The sequence below is a fragment of the Nannobrachium achirus genome (genome assembly GCF_963921795.1).
Source record: "Nannobrachium achirus genome assembly, chromosome: 8".
NCBI classification, from domain to species: domain Eukaryota; kingdom Metazoa; phylum Chordata; class Actinopteri; order Myctophiformes; family Myctophidae; genus Nannobrachium; species Nannobrachium achirus.
The window spans coordinates 38,819,475-38,836,731 of NC_137817.1; the positions used below are offsets into that span (position 1 = coordinate 38,819,475).

General features: G+C 42.0%; 1 protein-coding gene across 1 annotated transcript in view; it reads left to right on the forward strand.

Annotated features, from left to right (window-relative positions):
* The window catches only part of cuedc1b (CUE domain containing 1b), a 40,268-nt gene that overhangs the window by 10,803 nt on the left and 12,208 nt on the right, over positions 1-17,257 (forward strand). Inside the window, exons 2-3 of the mRNA XM_080732312.1 lie at positions 14,147-14,891; positions 16,636-16,763. Coding sequence (XP_080588438.1) covers positions 14,571-14,891; positions 16,636-16,763 — 449 coding nt within the window. The 5' untranslated portion in view covers positions 14,147-14,570. The remainder of the gene's footprint in view (positions 1-14,146; positions 14,892-16,635; positions 16,764-17,257) is intronic.

Below are 17,257 nucleotides of genomic sequence, written 5' to 3' on the forward strand. Positions count from 1 at the left end.
TATAGGGTAGATAATCTGTTAATTAGCTTTTTGAGCGGTGGTCACAACGCTCCTATACGTGGCCGTGTGTGTGGGTCTGTCTCCGTGTCTGTCTGTCTGTAGCCTGCAGTAACCTTTTCTGACCACACATGTTAAGGGAGGGGCGCTGTTGCACACACACACACACACACACACACACACACACACACACACACACACACACACACACACACACACACACACACACACACACACACACACCACCGCTCAGTTCACACAAGTGTGATTTTTTTCCCTTCTTTTGACAGCTCTGCACTTCAGTCAGAATACTGTGTTGCCATAATAATTACTACAAGAAATTGAGCTGTAGTTGAACTTGAGAAAATGGCTTGTCTTTTTGCACACCATCTCTCATATTTTAATTATGCGGGCGTACGCAAGAAGCAGTACATGGCCATTGATAATTGTTTGGTGCTTACTGTATGAGATGGTCTTTTTAAAGGTTTAGACCATGAGCTGTTATGGACCATTGAATTATACTTTTAATCAAGGAACTCTTCTCACTTACACAATTCTCAACCATGTGCAGAGAGGCTCCAATTCTGATAGGCCTTGTTTTAAGAGACGGCAAATGGTGTTTGGAATGACCCATGTGGAATGTAAAAAAAAACCTAGTCTCACTCAGTTCTGCTTTTGTTGAGGAAGACTGTCTTCCTGTTGCGTGACCTCATTCCTACAGTTTCCTGCTCTGTAATTGAGGGTCTGTGGCACGAAAACCTGATAGAATTGAATCAACATTTGGTCTGTAAGCCTATTTGCTTCTCAGTGGACTATCAGATTAAAACATTGAGATTGGAAATATTCATTGATCATCACTGACAATTTATGAAATGTAATACATTCTCAGAATGGAACAATAGTCTCATAACCCTGCTGGTTAGGAGAGCTCTTCACAGGGAATACTGTGGTATGGTGCGGTTTGCGCCTTGCACTTCAAAGCAATGTGGTCTTAAGCGAAGTATCATTTGTGACTTTAGCAGCTGCTGTTGTAACTTAGAAAGAAGTAGGCTAATGCAGTCCTCCAATCCTTTGAAACAGTAGGCTAATGCAGTCCTCCAAATCTCCAATCCTTTTGAAACGGTATTTTGGTTGACGTTGCAAGCTGTCAAAGCAAGATGAGAGTGAATCAGGCCTGTTTGATCTGTCTGGGCAGTCGGTGTGTGATCCTTTTGCCCCATGGACTAACATTCCAGATCTGAGGGCCCTCCTGGTCTGACTCCACTCACTGTGGAAATTCGACAGTGTTCAAGCAAGAGTTAGTTGATTGGGAAAGTCTGTATTGTAAATAAAGCATTCAGACACTGAGTGAGAAAAAAGTGGAATTGTTCGTTGAGTTTTAATTGTTCACAATGTTCACATTTTGCGTTGGCACGTTCACGTGTGGCGTTTTTATCTGCTTGAAGCTGTGAAACCTGATCTGAAATATTTTCAACTTTTCAAGCGTTTGAGCGTTTTCAGCCTCAGTGAGCTTTTAAAAATACATATCTGCAGTGGCGGTCATATTTCAGTTGAGATGGGCAATATAAACTATATTGCAATGTTTTTGGAGAAAAGAAAACTATGTCCCCATCCATAGAAATAGAAACCAATGGTACAAGTCCGGCCCTGACAATCCGCTCATCCAGATGTCCACCTTCCAGTAATTAATATCAATATATATAGCAATTTATATTGCAATACAGTATGTCGCAATATGTACAGTATTGCATTGAAATATATTGTGATACAATCGTAACGTGACCCAAGTGACCGCGTGGTTCTTCCCAATACCCATCCTATTTCAGCACCACTGAAATGCTGAATGCAAATAAGGGAAACACTGATGATATAATAACACCCTGGGCTGGCTGGGTTTGATTCCTGCCTCAGGGCTTGAGTTGTGTGTCATCCAACATCCATCCCTTTCTCTTGCCCTATTTATATGTTTAAATGTTTTTTAAAAGAATGTCTCCACCAAGTACCTCCACAAGTGCTTGAATGTCCTGTGCCTCCGTCCTGTTTATCTGAGCCTAGATGAAGTTTACACTAATATATGTCAATTACTTGTACTACAGGAACAGTTTATGTTTTCCTGTGTAGTTCTGTAATGCCAGAACACTTCATACCAAGCAGGCATTTCAAAACTGTGTTATCTGAGAGCTTGTAACATCTGGCTGTCCTGCTTGGCCTGCAGCCAGGCAGCCATATAGGAGCCCTGTTATAATTCTCATCATGTGCAGCAGTCAGATTCTTTCTACATAGCCCTTGAATGGGCCTGGCAAACCCATCTGTTCTTGTGTATGCTTGTGCACGCAAAGTGCCTGCTATGTCATACGTTGCTGTAGCTGCCACGCTCGCTGCTGTAGATGTTGCCCTGTGACATGGACACAGCTGCAAATAGGCTTTTATAGTGTTCTGGCTCATGTGCCCAGATGGCTTTATGTCCTACTAGCTTACCAGGCAGTGTGGTGCTGTTTATCATTATTGTTATTCAGCAGGGGAGAGAGTTGGGGGAGGGGAGCCTGACTGAGGTCTTGGTTTGCCTGCCCCCTTTTGAGGACGAGTGGGGCCTCTCACTCCAACTGGTCATTCAAATTATAGAAGAGAAAGACACATGGTGCAGGCCAGAACTGAGTGCTAGTGTGTGTTGAATGGCATACCCGTTTACATAGTGCCCAGTCATTTAGAGCCAAGTAATTTAGAGTTGTACAAGATTCAAGAAGTCCTAGTCTAGATCAGTGTTTCTCAAATTGGGGTATGCAGAGGTACTACAGGGGGTACTTGAGAGAGAATGGAAACATTTATTTTACTGTTATGTTTAATGATAAAACATTGACACATGTATGTAAATGTGTTGCTCTGTAAAGCTTTAAACCAAATGAAGTACAAATGTGGACTAGCACAACTATTACTGAATAGAAAACAATAGGCTACTTTTATTTTCAACATATTGACATAAAACTGGACTTTTGTAGTCAGTATTTTCTTATCAAAATGTTGTTGTCGATTAAAGGGGGTACTTGGATTCAGCAATCAGGAAAAGGGGGTACTGAAGCCCAAAAAGTTTGAGAACCACTGGTCTAGATTACTAGTAGTAATTAGAGTTGTAAAAATCAAACCCAGTTTGAAGTGTGTGTGTGTGTGTGTGTGTGTGTGTGTGTGTGTGTGTGTGTGTGTGTGTGTGTGTGTGTGTGTGTGTGTGTGTGTGTGTGTGTGTGTGTGTGTGTGTGTGTGTGTGTGTGTGTGTGTGTGTGTGTGTGTGTGTGTGTTTATTTGTGGGACTGTAGTAGGGCTGTCCTCGACGCAGGATTTATCAAGTCGATTCGAGTCGCGGGGGTTAATCCGACGCGTCGACGAATCGTTTATGTAAAAAAAAGAAAAAAAGAAAGAAAAAAAAGTGGTGCTTTAAGCTTTTAAACCACGTCAACGTAATACAATAAAACAGCAATATGTTTTAAGCCTTTAAAGTGAATTAGATCCATGAACTACCGTGCATATTGAGACATGATAGAGGTGGACACTGGACATTAATGACGATAAGATTGCGTCCAGCCGTGCGTAATTTGCCGTGCGTAATTGTGAATTGTGGAGCAGAGTAGAACAACGGAGGAGAGAATAATGCATCTCTTTGACAGCATGTCGTGTATTATTTCCACAAGTTGTATTTTCTCAGAGCACAGCGTTGCTGTATCAAAAGAGCTATGTTGCCGATCTGGTGCGAGATAATAAAAAGAAAACAGTTCGCCCGTCGCTATTCATTCCTCAGCCTGAGACCACCACACACCCACGGCTGTGAAAGTGAAAGCGCATCGCGCTGGCTCTGCTGCTTCTTTGGCCAGCTCTCAAGTAGAATAACAACTCGTCGACGCATTTCCTCTCCAAGCGGTTATAACTTCAGAATAAGAGCTCCCTGTCATATGATCAAGGCAACTTTCAAGTCACGTGAACTGATTTTATTTTTAAGTCTAGTTTACAAGTAGTAGGAAGTATGGACTCAATAAGAATTACATGACAGTCACAGTCCAGCGCTCTCATACCGCACCACAGTAACTGGTGTGATTAAAAAAAAAGAAAAATTGACGGCTCGACTCAAACAATTGGCGTCGATTCCGGGGGCTTAAAACGACGCGTCGATTCGTCGATTTTTAGAGGACAGGCCTAGACTGTAGAAATTCTTCAAGCGCCTGCGTGCTGTGAATGGCCCTGTATGCTGCTCAGCAGCACCACTTGAAGGTACCCAGCGGTATTGCAGCTGTTGGAACTGCTTATGGACATGACTACATGAGCTACACACAAAGTCAAACACTGGAATCAGTTAGCACTGCTCCAAAAGAGTAGAGTAGTAGTGATACTGTTTAGCTGTCATGTGGCGTTATTGGATACTTCTTCTAAGCCTAATGGTGCATTCAAACCCAAAGAGAAATATTAGTTTCTAGTCACTTCAATCGCTTCACTTTGGTCACACTGGTCAGCGTTGGGAAAAAATTGTCACGTCAGAAATAGAATCAAGGCGAAACACCTGGAAAAAAGGAGTCCCAAAACCAAACACCGAAAACGCGCGGCATCTTGTCTTTGCATTGACTTAATCGCTCCTCTGCTCAGTTTTAGAATGAATACCAGGCTTTCCTCTGCGGTGGCTACATACTAGGGATGAGATGATATGAAAATGTCGAGTGCATCTCTCCACTCCGACATGTTTCCTTTCCGACATGTCTCCATTCCAACACTAACCCTAACCCTAAACCGAACCCCCATGGGAGTGTCGCTACTCCGACAATAAGAAGTCAATTTCGGAGTGGCGACATGTCGGAATGGAGAGAGCCTCCCGAAAATGTCATGTCACGATTATTGTGACCAAAGACATTTTGATTTACAGTATTATCGCGATAATCAAAATACGTCCAATATCCTCCTTGGGCGGAACATTTGCCAAAAAATAGAAGATCTACAAGCTCACAACATGTCGCAGCTTGTAGATCTGCTATGTTTTGGCAAAGAGATTTGGTAGAGTGAAAAAAAAAAGTAAAAAGTATCAAGTAAGTTATTTCCAGGTCCATTTTACCAAGTTATAGAAGGTTTAAATGGTACCGGATATGCAGCTCTACTCCTTAGATTGGGCATAATACGTTCGACTGCCTTTTGACAATATCCTCTATGAAACCATACTCTACATTTTTATATATATATATATATATATACATACATACATACATACACATATATATATATATATATATATATATATATAGTATTACACGTTGTGTACAGTGTCCAAGAATTCAACCTACTGTGCATTCTATAATATAATAACATTGAACCTTCAGAAATGTACCTATTTCAATTTGTCATTGAGCACCAAAGCTTTCTTTTTTCACGAGAGGAGATACTGAGGATTACTGAGACTGTCTTCTCTGTGAATAGTCTCTGTGCGATTGAGCTTGACAGGTTGTAACCTACAAAATGATGTTAAATAAAAGAGAGGCAATAAACGCAGTGACTGACAGTTAACCACAGATGTAACCAAACAACCTGACCCAAATAACGTCCAAATAACGTTAATCTATATCATTTGATTGTTAATAAAGCCATCATTTGCTGTAACGGTAGGCAACAATGTAGTCCCAGATTGATCAGCCCGACTGTTTCAAATTTGACACAAAGTGTAACATCATTTTCTGTAGCAATAATTTGGTTTGTGTGGACTTAATGCCTGTGTAACTAAAATTACTCTTACATACATTTTTCCAGATCATTTTACAGTACCCTTGCTTTCGCCAATGTTATATCATCTGCATCTTCAAGTAGTAGAATATTGACATGCCCACTGCAGTTTAGGGTAAATAAATAAACCCAAACATGTTTTGGTTCTAGTTCCGAACCAATTAATTTGCCATCAAAACACTTTAAACTGGGCAGGAGAGCCGGAACCGAACCGGTTCCACCCTGGCGGAGGAAGCATAAGGCTGTCCTCCACATCATTTCCCCTGCATCCGTGATTACATTTGGAGGATTAGTTTCAGCTGAGAGTCTAGGTTAGCTGGTTCGTGGGAGAAGGGTGGGGGTTGTGCAGAGGTGGGCACTGGTGTGGGAGCTCTCCTCAACTCTGAATAATGTGATGTAGCAGAGGTCAACCCAGGAGCCCAGTTGCCATGGGGACAGACGGGTGGAATCTGAATTACGTTGGGAGCAGGACTCTTTCTGGTCTAATGAGAAGCATGAGATTTTCAACAAGATACCACCGGTCAGACCTTTTCTACCCCTTTATATTTTTAGTCTGGTCTACGTTCATTTTTTTCTCCCGTAACCATTTAACTCGTTTTGTCTTTCAGTGTTATTGCTGTCCACATTCAGATATTATTTTCCTCTTAGCTGGAACAATTTGTTTAATATTACACTTAATCATAGGCTCCATACAGCTCATAAATGTAAAGAGAAGTGTTTCCATTAAGGTTAATTTATCTCTTTTTTGGTTAACAGCTTATTATTTGTGAAGCCAGAGCTTTTAACCTTTTCCAGAGTCTGCGTGCGGGCGCGCGCGTACACACACACACACACACACACACACACACACACACACACACACACACACACACACACACACACACACACACACCACACAGGACAGAGAGCCCTGGATTCCATGCTATTTATAGCCTTGTTCTTAGGTGCAGATTAATATGTTGTTGGGAAGATGTCTTTCTGAGTCCATGGCCAAGAGAGGGCACAGCTACAGTATACTGTACACTGTACACATTACACAGGACATGCGTATGTGCACACTCATTCAATGTCAGAAATAGCTGAAAGCTTGCGAGCATGCAAAGAACTGAATGCCGTTGACCTTGTACGGCCATATTGTTAAAGGGGAAGTTCACCCACAAAATTACTTATTTTATTACTCACCTCGTGAAGCCTTGCCTTGAGGCCACGGCAAAACTGTATAAAACATTATATCACCTCCAAATCACTAGGGGGTCACTAGGGGGACTACTACTGTCCACATTTGTAAGCAAATGTTTTAAATATCACATTGGTCTTGTTAGGCTTGGCCTCCTATTCAGTTCAGATCAAATATTGGAATATTGGATCAGCAATGCAATACAAACAAATCCATGAATTCCAATTACCAAGTAATTGATGGGTAAAAAAGGCATTTTGTGCAAGAACGTCCCCTCTAAGCCATTTAGATGTTAGACCGTGGCCATGTCAAATGGCAAAATCTGTCATAACCATTTTTGTTAGAATGGAATGTTCACTGCAAACCTCTCCAGTATGTTTGCTAACATAAGTAAGCATCTCCTAAAATAGGATCATGGTGTTTGTACACAAATATACTGACTTCCGTTCAAGAGGAGAATGTTTGCTTGAGCGCACCTCCAGGTTTTTACAGAGATTCAAACTGCCTGGGTGTTGGGAGATGGCTAGAAAGAAAAAAATGTTAACACTTTATATTAAGGTTGCCTTTATAATGCATTATAGACCTTTTCTTGTTTACAAACATTGAGACTAAATGCAGCACAGGTGACTGTATCATGTAATCAATTCCCACCAATCCCCAAACCTGTTGTTTTGGGGAGCGCTGGTTTCATTGGCTAATTTTGGTACCGACCTGCGCGCGCATCTAGTTCTTCAGTGTAACGTGGACCAGATTTATAATGCATTATAATGCACTTATAAGGCATTATAACATTTATGTTTATGGCAATAAGAGACTATTTAGTCAAACAGGGTTAGAAATTGAAGGACATTGACAAAGGGTTTTAGTTTAGTCAAACACAGGGTAAGAAAATGTAGGGACATTGACAAAGGGTTTTAGTTTTATAACACTTGAAAATGCCTCCCTCTTTTAAATGGCAGGTAAAAGCGCAGACATGGCCTTGTGATTCAGTGAATATTGGCTTTTGAGAGGGAGAGATTTATTTATCAGGCAAGGTAGTGCATACAATATTTATTCCATTCCACACGGTTCCATTCCACTGTGTGGATAAGTGCAGATGTTGCCGCATGTCTGTGGAATATAAAAGGCCTTTTAACCTTGTAACAACAGCATATATCCTCGCTGGTCCCAGCTATATTTGTGGAAAACTGGCCTGTTACTTCTGGGTGTTTCATGATCATACTTCGGCGTGTTTCATCACATTGTTTTATCATCGTCCAACATCCTGTTCCCTGGCTGACCAATCACAGCGTTTGTAAATGGAGCGTTTCCATGTCACTGATGACACATTCTGTCATCACACAGAGACACTGGGCCTACGACAATGGAAATAACTGAACATTCTTTTGGCATTTTTTTTATCAAGTTGGTAGCAGTTGCATTTCTCAAGGATACATTTACCTTTTTTTACCGGTATTTGTGCATTTTTTACACTTTGCCCATGTATATTTCAACCTAATTTGATTCTTAAATGTATTATTTATTCAAAATGAATATTGAGTGCAGTGTATTCTGTTTTCCTAACTGTAGATGACCTCTCTAGACGACTATCCTCACCATGAGCTAAACAACAATATCCCTCTACATGCCATAGATTTGATTAAGTATTCCAGGCTAGCTCTTTCCTATTGATCTAAATTTAGATCAAACTACTAACTACTGTAGATGAGATGCCGCCACAGTAAGGTAGTCTACTTACTTTGTATTCAGTGTATTTGGTTAGCATTGCTCTCTCCTCTTTCATGGTGCTTGGCATCAAACACTGGCAAAAAGCTTCTAACAAACTGTGGACTGTGAGCTTTGCAATGGAGTTTATTTGTCGAGTTGCATATACACATAGACTACTGTGGAATTTGTATGCTGGCTGCGTGCCCAGAGATGGGTACTGTATGTCGAAAAGGTGTTTTTAATGGCCAGATGAATTGCGCTTAAAAGCCCCATGTGGTGTTGGTCCATCTAATGGTTTTTTGGCTCCTCACATCAGTATAAAATCCCATTGAAGACAGCTGCAGCGGTTGGCTGCCCGGGAGGTCTGGGAAGAGAAGTGGAGCTCTTGATTCAGGCCATTAACGAGTGAGTTGTGGTTGTCCGTTTAAACACCCAGACCAGCTGGGATATCTGTACAGTTGTATAGCTGCTGCTCCCCCTGTGGACAAAAGTAGGAGTCACTGGTTTTACACATTGACCCACATAAAGCACTGTCACCAAGAACTAACGGTAAAAGTACAGTAACTATAAACAGTCAATACATTGTTTTAAAAATCATTCTAACTGAAGTTGATCTTGGAGTGAGCCCACACTACAATTATAATGACGACAGTCAGACTAACGGTTACACGTACCCATGGCATGCCGACCCTGTTCAGTTAACGCCTGTACCAAATGAGTGCCCCAAAAATTATGTTTTTGGATGCAAAAAAAATAGTTTCCACACAGTCATATATTAAGCTGTTCCACCTAGGGCTGATGAGCCAAGTTTAAATCGGTTCGACTCTGTCTAAACTAGGTTGGCTGTTCGGTGCTGCCGAGATGTTGTGACACCCCGAACCTGGCTCTAAAAGTGGAGTATGAATCGCTTCCACCTTACACATTCACAACGACACCACTCCACATTCAATGGCGCTTATTATTTATTTATTTTTCACCTCGACTTCCTTACATTACTTGACAACGAGGCAGACGGTGCAGCTTGAGGCTTGCGAGCTGCTTCTGTGCGATAAGTAAGCACATCATAACGGTGTATGCTTCAGAACGTGTCCGCATCTGCTCTGCTGTACTGATGCATGGGCATGCACAGCTACAGAGAGCCAAATTGGCTACCCATCACATCGCCCTGAGTGGTACATGCTAAGCCATGTTCTGCAATCTCGCCCTGTTTGACTGTTCACAGTAAAACACAAGTTTATTACAGTAAAAAAAAACTGCTAGTTTTCCACTTCAAAATCAAATGCAAAAAATGGACGAGACGTATCACTGACACGGATTGGAATGTGTTTACAAACTGACTTCTCTAAACATAGCAGCTGCTGTTTTAATTGTCACTGTGTCTGACCTAGTGTTTATGAAATTAAAGGTGTATTCAGTGATAATGAAAGTGGCCGGGGGTCATCTTGTTCCTTAGTGGCCTTACAGTGTGGAAATGTCTATTTTTTTATAGATCTTTTACACCATTATATGTTCTCGTTTTGATCATTAGACCCAATCACTGAATATCGCTAGGCCTAAGTCTCCAGCTTCAGGATATGCATGATACTGATTTACTACGAGACTGTGGCATTTTATGAGTTCAGTAGTTTACAATCTAGGCATTTAGCAGACGTTCTTAATTCAGAGCGACTGTGGTTCTCAAAACTTTTATTTTGACCATCATAACTAAACATCATAACATAACTATGGCCATACTCTACCCTGATTGGTCGAGGACTGGCTGGCCACCTCTGAAACCAGAATCTAGCTATGCTCGTAACACGGGCCATGGTGGAAATCCTTATGGTCAGCCCACATTCTAGTGAGGAGAATGAATGGAAAATGTACCAATTATATTTTTATTTGAATGAAATACAATCACTGAATATACCTTTAACTTGTTACATTAAATGAATGAGTCACAGATCCTGGGTTTAGCACAGCACCGAAAGATGCACCAAATTTGTATGTACCGTTACATCCCAACTCTATTGTTGGGATCACTTTCATAGCCATATCCCAACACATCACTCAAGTTCTACAGTAAGTTACAAAACGTTATCGGTTATAGTGATTCTTACTGGATGGCCCTTAAGTGTGCATAACAAATGACATACGTGATGCTGACTTGCTGAGCAAGGATTCTCTGGTTATAAATAAAACATAGAATTGAAAGTGGGTCCAACGGAAGGATCGATCCTCGTTGCCATAAAGTGTTTCCTTTATGTGCCCCGATGGCTCACCTGGTAACGAGGGCACATACCACATGAATAATGAGGATATAATGTAGAGGCCCGGGTTTGAATCTCACTCAAGGTTTGCATGTCGGTCACTGCCTCTCTCTCCTGCACTTACTGTCTATTCACTGTCTATCAATGCTGAAAAATATAACACTAAAACTCATGGGTCTGCAGAACCACTACACAACTTAACTGAAGGGTGGCAGATCATACAAACTTTTCTTTTTTCTTAAACTTGGGTTTTTGGAAAGACAAAGGTAGCCTGAGGAAAGAGACCTGTGAATGCATGTGACAATCCCTGTGAGATGGAGAGAGAAAATCTAGATCAACCGAGAAGTGTCTTCACTTCTTGCAATTGAAAAGTCATCATTTTTGACAGCATACTGTAGATATATACATGTACTAGTGGTTTGATTTGTTTACACCTGATGCCATAACAACATATTGAGGTTATTCTACGCACACTATATTTGGGCGGAGCTGCATTGGGAACTCCTTACATGGTTGTGGCTGAGTCATGGTGACATGAGCGTGACATCAGAGTACAGTCCTCCCTTAGGAGTATTTTGAGCGTTGCTCCTGGAAGGAGCTAATTTACAACATCTGGCTTTGTCCGGGCTCTGAAGCCTGGCCTAAATCCGGCCTACATCTTGGCACAAAGCTCTCAAAGTTTGTTGTACGCCCAGGGTCACATTGGCACTATCAATGCTGAAAAATATAACATTAGAACTACACAACTTAACTGAAGGCCCAGGGTCACATTGGCCAAGCTTTGTGCGATGCTTAATGAAAGTAACTCATAAATAGCACCGCTCACTTCACACTAGGTGTGATTTTAATATAGGAAGGATATATTGTGTGTGACTGTATCTATAATATTATTTATATACACAAACGTATGCATCTTGCCCAGCGTCACTGCGCTGACAACGTGTCGCTTTGTGATGCATCAATCAGTATGTTCAAGGTTACTACCTCAGCATTGGCCGGGTTATTGCATGGGTGAAATGGGCTCTCTGGACTTCTATGGTACTGTGGAAAAGCCCTAGGCTAGAAGTTTCCTCATCCATACTAGAAATGTACCAAGAACCAACCCATGTATCCTGAGTGACTGAACCTTGACTGACCCATTTAGAGTCATTAAGCATATGCAAAGTACACTGTCCAGTAACTTAATCCCAGAATTCAATGGTGCTCTTGGACAATGGGTACCATCCTAGAAGTGTATCTGCTTAACACGCATGTTTCCCCAAACCGCCTCCTTCTTTACAGTCTTACTGTTCCTCTCTTTCACTGACATGCATTTCCACTCAAGCATGTCATTTATTTGCTATTTTGACCCATTTTGTGTCATTTGTCCCACTCTGCTGGTCACTCATTTGTGTGCACAGACATGCATGCCCCAAAAAACAAACACACACAAGCCTGGTTTGAACCGAGGCTAGGCTATATGAGAGCTGTTTACTTCAGAGACAGTCTCTGGTAAATGAGAGGCATCTGTGGAGGGAGGGGAAGAGGGGAGGCTCTATGCCACCCTGTCTGTTGACGGGGGCTGGCACTGCCATGTGGCCCAGCACTGCCACTGGCTGCATTGTTCCCCACAGCAAGGTTTTCACTCACTTGAACTAGAGGAAGGGTGTGTGTGTATTGTTGTTGTTGTTAGCTACAACTTGACTCTAGACTCTCACTTTTGGAATTCCTTACACCTTTGAAGCCATATTATTCTGAAGAATCAATCCAAGCCTACTTGTCGGAGGTGTTTTTTGAATGGCAATAGGAGTAAAAAAAATTAAACATTAATACAAAATCTGTCCTTGCTGTTAGCCTATGCTGGGGGCAATAGGAGTAAAACAAAAACATTAATACAAAATAATGTCCTTGCTGTTAGCCTACGGCTACTAAAAGTGCGAACCGGAAGTACAGGAAGATCTGCCCAAGGAAGTGACATTGATGCTGTGCAGATCTGGTTATATTCCACTTGCATGAAAACCTTGTGTGATTGATTTGAAAAAAGGCTGATTCTAGGCGAAGTACATACAGCGGAAGTCCTGTCCACTGTTGTGCCTTTTTAGGTCGTTATCATGCTTTTCTTGATGAGATGAAAGATGTCTGGGAAGGAGGTTAGTTTGCCTATTGTCTATAGAATGGGTCACGGCTTGAAGCAATGTATTTTGGGCGTGCGACACCGTCTTACGACAGGGCGTGTCATAGCCAATGAATCTTCAAGCCCACATCTGCGTCACGTTGTGGCCTTGTAACTCAAATGTAAACCGTCACACAAAATCATTTTTCAATGAGAAACCCAGCCAGACAGTGAAGTAGAATCAAGAGTCAAGACACATGGCATCTCATCTGCTAGTTGTGGCCATGCTCCCAACCAATCTGGTTGTTGTGGGATATTTGCGTAGCCATTGCACTTCTTGGCAGCCAATATTTGCATCCTCCAGACCTCTTTAGTATGTAGTGCTTCGGCTTTTTGTTTTCACTACAGTTGCCATAGCTACGTGTGCGTCTGGACAGAAAAGAAAAGGGGAGGGCAAAGAGAAAGTGTCAGTTAATGTGATCACACCAGTCCCCACACCGCATACAGAGACATGGTCTTCTTATAGCTTGATGACATGACCTGTTATCTGACGTGACATTGAGTCCCACCTAAAACTGTTTTATTGTAGAGCCTGACCGATGCCATCTATAGTTCTAGACCACCAATTACTGATGCTTTCAAAGTTACAGTTTCTATTTGAGAACATTTAACTTCTTTATAATAAACAAATACAATTTTGATTAGAAATGAACACATGATGAAGTGAACTTTACGTTATTCAACCACTTTAGCCCCTGTGTTACCCCTGATGATCCCTGGTCCCTAGTTTATACGATAACCGTTTTCCATATTTGATTTTAAATAAATGTTTAAATCGCCTTTCTTAGAATATCACAATATATTGAATAGTCACCCACTCACCCTGTTTTGAGATATGAATCGTAGCGCCAGATGCCAATACACTAATTCCAGCAAGAAGAGCCATAATGTTGCAACTCATTTCTGTAGTGTAGATGGAAGCAAAACATGAGAAAAACAAACAAAAACACAGATGTCGTTCACAAGTTTTATTGTGAGTAATTCTGGGAGGACTGAATGATATCAGCCACTTGATCTACTGTATTCTTCAGATCCAAACATGCTAACTTGTGTGATACCATAGTTTTACACTAGGTTTTTACTAACTCTTGCTAACTCTCTCTCTCTCTGTGTCTCTCTCAGGTGCAGATGATGGTGTCCTAGATATGCAGGCCCTCTGTTTAATCCTGGCTCTGACCTCCACCTGCTGACAGGACCTTCAACTCAGACTAAATTCCCCCCTCTCCCCCCTGTTGTCCTCATTCCTTTCACCGCCCCGCATGCCACTGCAAACCATGCTGGATGTGGCCGAATGACAAGCTAAAGACTAGGAAAAAGACGGAAGAGTCCAGCTCTTCTAAGATCCCCTTGGAGGGCCGCCATGTTCGTGCTAGAATGATAAACTGAGTGAGGGGAAGCATCGTAAAGCAAGGGTAGCAGAGGGGGGCCAGTGTGGTCCAGTTAGTCACAGCCTAGAGAGAAGAGAAGGAGGGTCGCAGAGGAGTGTGAGAGGGTGCCATCCTATTCGTAGGTTGGCAGTGCCAGAGACGGCAGTGAGGCCCCGAAGATGACGAGTCTGTTCAGGCGAAGCAGCAGTAATGGAGGCTCCAGAAGCGGCGGAGGGGGAGGCGGGGGCGGCGGTGGGGGCTCAACCCCAGGGGAGCTCAACAACAGCAGGCCCAACCGGCAGGTCCGGCGCCTGGAGTTCAATCAGGCCATGGAGGATTTTAAGATCATGTTCCCTACCATGGACTACGAGGTCATCGAGTGTGTGCTGCGCTCCAACAACGGGGCAGTGGACGCCACCATCGACCAGCTCCTCCAGATGAGCATCGATGGACAGGGATCAGATGACAGCTCCGACTCTGATGACAGCATCCCGCCAGAGGTCAGTCTAATGGGTCAAAGGTCAGAAGAAATCAAGAGCCAAATGGCAGCAACTGATGAGCTTGTGAGTTTTTCTTTGAAAGCGAAAGACTGTATACGAATAATGTTACAGTTTTAGACGCCACGTTATGCACTGGCGATTATTCTTTTATGCTGTATCTCTGCAGGAGGCAAGTCATCTATAAGAGGTCAGTCTGTGTATCCAGAGCTAGTCTTACAAGCCGCTAGGCCAATCGGCAACAGACATTGTTTATACACTACCAAAGGCCAAAGTTGTATTTGGATTTACTGTATGTAGATCAAACACAGATGAAATTTGAAGGTCACACCAAGGTTAATATTGGTTATGAATCTTGGTTTTGAGGTAAAGAATGTATTGACCTCTAACCGTTGTTCATCGTCTTCCATCCCACACAGTTCATTTCACAATACGAGTTTTTTTGTTATCAATTGTTTTTTATTTTGTTCCATTTCACAATACGAGTTCAAATTAATGTGGATTTTTCTGAGCCACCTCTTTGGTGTTCCAGGTGGTGTTTGAATAGGGACATACTGATTTATCTGGTGTCTGACCTCCTTTGCCGGATGCTACCATTGAGGGAAGGTAGGGTAGGGCAACGAGCAAGTCATCTTTCTCCATGCGGAAGTTGTGCATTTGCCCAGGGCTTCATGACCCACTAGAGATGCTGCTGACTCAAGCACACATTGAATTCCATACCAACTCGACCGTGAAACTATAATGCAGCTCTTAGTGTTGCTTCAGCATCAGTACCACACTAGGGGTTTCAGAGAATAATCGAATATTCCACTACTCTATAATCAAAAACACTATTCGACACTGTCCATAGACGTCAGATATTTGCTAATTATTTTTTATATTTATTTTAATAATTGTTTATTATCATTATATATATTTTATTATTATTGTAAGGCAGTGGCAATATATCTATAGCTGTGAGCTCTAGTGTTGGATGGTTCTTCTAATCCATTCATATTTGATTGTCAAATAATGTCATACTGTAGTGTACGTGGTGTCACTCAATGCAGGTGGGGTGCTAAAACAGCTGCACTCATGCAGAAAGATAAAAAGACCAAAAAACGTGTCTACTCTAAAGTAGTAGCCTCGCGTTGCCAGAGGCTCATCCACCCCCCTGCCAGTGGACGCGCAGTGACTGAGTCTGGCAGTGGCAACGCGAGGGTTAGGGTTAGGGGGCGCGTGGTTGTGTACACCCTCCAACATGACCACACAGTGGGAGTCAGCAGTGACGGACTGGAATTTGAAATTGGCATAATCTTACGTAATATATTAAACATTTGAAAGTAAATCGATTTAAGAATTAAAAGTTATTAAGAATTAAATGCTTCTGTCTGGTTGGCTCATATGATTGTTGCGAATCACAGCCATTGTCCAAACAGAGAAGTGTATCAGAACCGACAGGAATAACTCCACTAGGGAGCATTTCTAGATCTCCAGTCATTTGACCAGAATAGGAAAAGAAATCACAGTGCTGTGCCTAAAAGTAGCATGTGTTTGTGTCCCAGTTGTGTTAACTGACACTAGCCTCAACCCAGATCTGAATGTCTCTAAACTCAAATGGCAGTGAAATGCTTTCACAAGTGTGAGCCCCCAGGGCTAATCCATATATTTGGGGCGATGGGAGGGAAAATATTTCAAGGTTAATGTAAGCTTAAAAATGTCAAATGAAATGCAGCTAAAACACTTCTCATCTCCTGCTCTCTGTTAGATTCTGGAGCGGACGTTGGAACCAGACAGTTCGGATGAGGAGCCGCCTCCTGTCTATTCTCCACCCACATATGACATGCACATCTATGACAGGAAGTACCCAGAGGCCCCACCTACACCCCCACCAAGGTAATCCTCCGGAGGTTCTGGGATTTGTTTGGGAGCAGCTGAAACCTTGAATGGGTTATGATCTAATTTAAAAGCTAAAGAAAGCCATATTGCTGGATTGCTGCTGTTAGTGGACATTGTAAAGTCTTTTTGATTCTGAAATGCAGCAGTTTTAGTCAAATAAAGCCAGCATTCAAATACAGGTATTAAAGAAATGTTACTATTGGCTAGTTTACATGTAATTGTGAGTCTATATTGATATATTGCTTTGACAAAAATGACTAATCTTCAAGCTAACCATGCATCTTTGTTATACCATGTAGGGTGTATGTACTATGTAGGCTTTCGTTGGCAAGGGACTGATGTCATGATTCGCACTCAAGATGTGTCTACAAATAACCTAAATTCTAGCAGGCCCAGAGGAACAGCTCCTATGATTCCTGGTGGATTCACATATCCATATCCATATCCATACTGCATTATGAATTATTGGATCCTTTGTAAATTGGGTGAAC